The sequence below is a fragment of the Morchella importuna genome, assembly GCF_003444635.1.
Source record: "Morchella importuna strain M04M26 chromosome Unknown Morimp01GS012, whole genome shotgun sequence".
NCBI classification, from domain to species: domain Eukaryota; kingdom Fungi; phylum Ascomycota; class Pezizomycetes; order Pezizales; family Morchellaceae; genus Morchella; species Morchella importuna.
This window is the reverse complement of record NW_025763409.1, coordinates 635,364-638,623: the sequence shown is the minus strand read 5'-3', so window position 1 is coordinate 638,623 and position 3,260 is coordinate 635,364. Positions and strand designations below refer to the sequence as shown.

General features: G+C 42.2%; 1 protein-coding gene across 1 annotated transcript; it reads right to left on the bottom strand.

The window, feature by feature from the left end:
• Positions 1 to 324: 324 nt before the first annotated feature.
• Positions 325 to 708, bottom strand: LAJ45_04833 (uncharacterized protein; the record flags this gene model as incomplete). The annotated part of the gene is made up of 1 exon (XM_046114409.1): positions 325 to 708. The coding sequence occupies one exon, from the start codon at positions 706 to 708 to the stop codon at positions 325 to 327; it is 384 nt and encodes a 127-aa protein (XP_045972435.1).
• Between the last annotated feature and the right edge of the window lie 2,552 nt (positions 709 to 3,260).

Below are 3,260 nucleotides of genomic sequence, written 5' to 3'. Positions count from 1 at the left end.
TCGGTGGTTGAGTTATGGTTATTATAACATAGCTTCGACATCCGCCTGATCGTGCATGATAATTCCATAATAATTCTGATAGAACCCGCTCCTGATCCGAGACAGGCATATATACCAGGGAGTAGAAATATTTGAGAATTGACTTGTCTAAACTTGATTGTTATAACTTGAATCTGAGAATTATCGATATTCGTATGCCAACCTCCAAATAAAAGCCTCACAATGTAGCATACCCTTACGGTAGATGGATCCAACTATTCCGACCAATGATAACCCTGCTTCCTTAACCACCCTATGTATGTCCAGGTTACATAACCATCCACATTAAACTTGAACAGACGCCCATCTGCGTGCCTGAACGTATCCCTTTTCCATATTCTTTAATTTTTCCAGCGCTTTGTTAACCTCCACTCTGAGAATGATATCGATCCCACTACCCTTCAGCAGGCTTTTAAGCTGTGTCTTGCAACCCTGTGCTCTTGCACGTAGCTCATCAGATACTGCGTGGGTTGACTTGAGGTGTGTGTTTCCAAGTTCGATATAGCGTGCGTGAAGCTGATTGTTTGTTGCTTCGAGTATGCAAAGCTGTGCTATGATGCGGTCAGTATCACAATCGGCAGGCCGGCTAGTGTCCTCATTGCTTCCGGTGATTTTGCCGACAATGGTGTGGACACGTGAGCCGAGTGAGGGTGAGACAGTGTTTGACATGCTACTTGTCTGGGCTAAGAAGCGGCTGTAGTTATTGGTGGGAATCTGATCTGGGTGGTGGGTTTTGGTGGGGTTGGTGGTCAAAGGGAAGGTATTTGGTGCGGTAGATAAGTTTGTTGGTGGCCGTCATAGACTTCTATGGGTCAGGCCTAGGGATAAGATGTTTTATAGGGTCTAATAGGAACTACGCCCACACCTTCTTCGATCGCTTATTTTGTGTGGAATGGTCGATTTATCGGGTTCGGGGGGTGGTAAAGGACCTATCAAATATCCTTCCAATCCAACCCTCAAACGTTAAACAATTAATGGGTTAAACAAAAAAAAAGACAAGAGAAAAGAAGAAGAAAAAACCCTCAAATATTAAGTGGTCTCTGGAGGGTATATATAATAACTTTTCACATCCTTTCCTGGTCCGCTCATCGCTGGGATAGCCAGTCAAGAACAGCTCAAAGATCAGTTCATTCGGATGGGCTACATAGTCCACCCTCGAATATACCGTATAAACCACAGGAAGCCCAGAGCATATATCATTTCTACCATACCCTCCGTTGAGATGCCGGATAAGGGCTGTAATTACCTGGGTTAGAGTAATAGCAGTGTACAACTCATAGTATTGCTGTTAACTTCAAGTCAATGGTAGCGTAGCCCGGCCACCAGGCTGCTCAAAACGGAAGGATGCAAGTGACCAGTCGAACTATCTCTGCCTTGTATGGCCCATATGGCAATATCTGTGCTTGTTCGCGCGCATTGATCTAATGCCTTGAGTGCTCGTGCTAGCTCTAAGAAAATTAGTACAAGTATAATATGATATTTGAACCGATTAGTTTTGCATTAATCAAGGGGACACCCAATACTGTGCAATACATGAAACACGGCCAATATATCTAACAAGTATATAATTATAACCTGCATATATGCAATGTACTTTTATAGTCTTCTGATTGGCTCACTGAGAGAGGTTTTGTTTCACTTGAAACATGTTGTGTTGGATAAGTATTAACACAGGGTATTAGTTGTGCTGAGTGGTGTTAGATTGTTAACAGGTTTTCTACTGGTTCTGGGAATCGATTAATAGTTCGATTTTAGCGACTTGGTGGCTGTTAAAGGGATATACTTGCAGCTTGAACTACAGAAATTTTCTAATCTATACGCTGATATATGGGGGATGTCAGAAAAGGTAAATATCGACTAGAGCAGATCAAGATATAGTGATGGACTTTGCCTGCCAAGCAAATAGAGAAAATAAGCCGCAAAGCGGCTTGCCTTTCTATTGGACTGATTGATACACATTTAGTACCGACCGAAGGCCGGAAACTACTTGTATCTATATATATATATATGTTTAGTATAACCATTGACAAACCCATGCATACCAGAACCTCAAATACTTCGAATATTTCTATCGATGGCCGTGGCAGAACCTAGAGACAAGTGAAAGGACTTGCCTGACCTCATGGACCTCCGTAACATGAACCTCCATAACATGAACCATCTCAAAGCAGAAACCTCAAGCTTCAATACCTCGCTAGTCACACTACTCCACGAACACGCTTACCAAAATCCCCCCCCAAACCAATACATCTGGGCGCTGACACATCCTATTCGAGTGACCTAATTATTAAGATCGTTGATGGCTAATCATTAGGGTGGGCTTTGAAAGAGTGTTTATGGTCTTTCCTTGCCATTCTCTCTCTCGCTTTGCTATCTTTCTGCCGTATCTCTGTCCTACATTTTACGTTGACCTACCTCTTTATTTAGACCAGCTGCTGCCTATTCCCCTTCTTTCCATTCTCTTACTCACAGTATCGTGATTATTATATCTCATTCATCACGCCCAAATGAACGACAACTGCAGGCTACTGGAATAAAGCCGGCTCGCAGCCTGCTAGGCAACAGGTCTTGCGGGTCGCGTCACCGAAAAACAACAAAACCCTACAGTACAATTTGCGCAAGATAGTTTACCGTCTTAGGAGGTAACGCCCACTCTACCAGCCATGGAAATGAATCATTTGATTCGTTTCCCACCAAGCGAATTTTGGGAAACGAATCACTTGATTCATTTCCCGGGGACGCTTGTGGAAAAGGCATAAAAGATTCATTTCCAAAGCCGAAAATCTCTTTTCTTGATCCAACTCCGCTTATGTACTACCTATTCTGGACAAGGATGCATCGTCATCCCAAAATGTGTTTTAAGTTTCTTGATGCCTTTTCTTATTCCCTTTTTGATGCCTTTTCTGATGCCTTTTCTGATGCCTTTTCCTGGGCTGCACCGGGACCCAGAATGCCTTTTCCTATGCCTTTTCCTGTGACCTTTCTACAATGGACACGGTTTATGGGGAACGTATAGAGCTTAATATATCAATCAATGGCGTAGGTGATAAGATATGGACTGTGTATTCGCTGTTCTCTAGGTTCAATCCCTGGATAAATCTTTTTTATTTTTTTATTTGTATCTTTTATATAATGTATATATAAGTCTTGGATTAGTGGTAATGTGTTTATTAAAGTAACATATGAGACTTAAAATTCATTTCCGGATTCATTTCCCCATA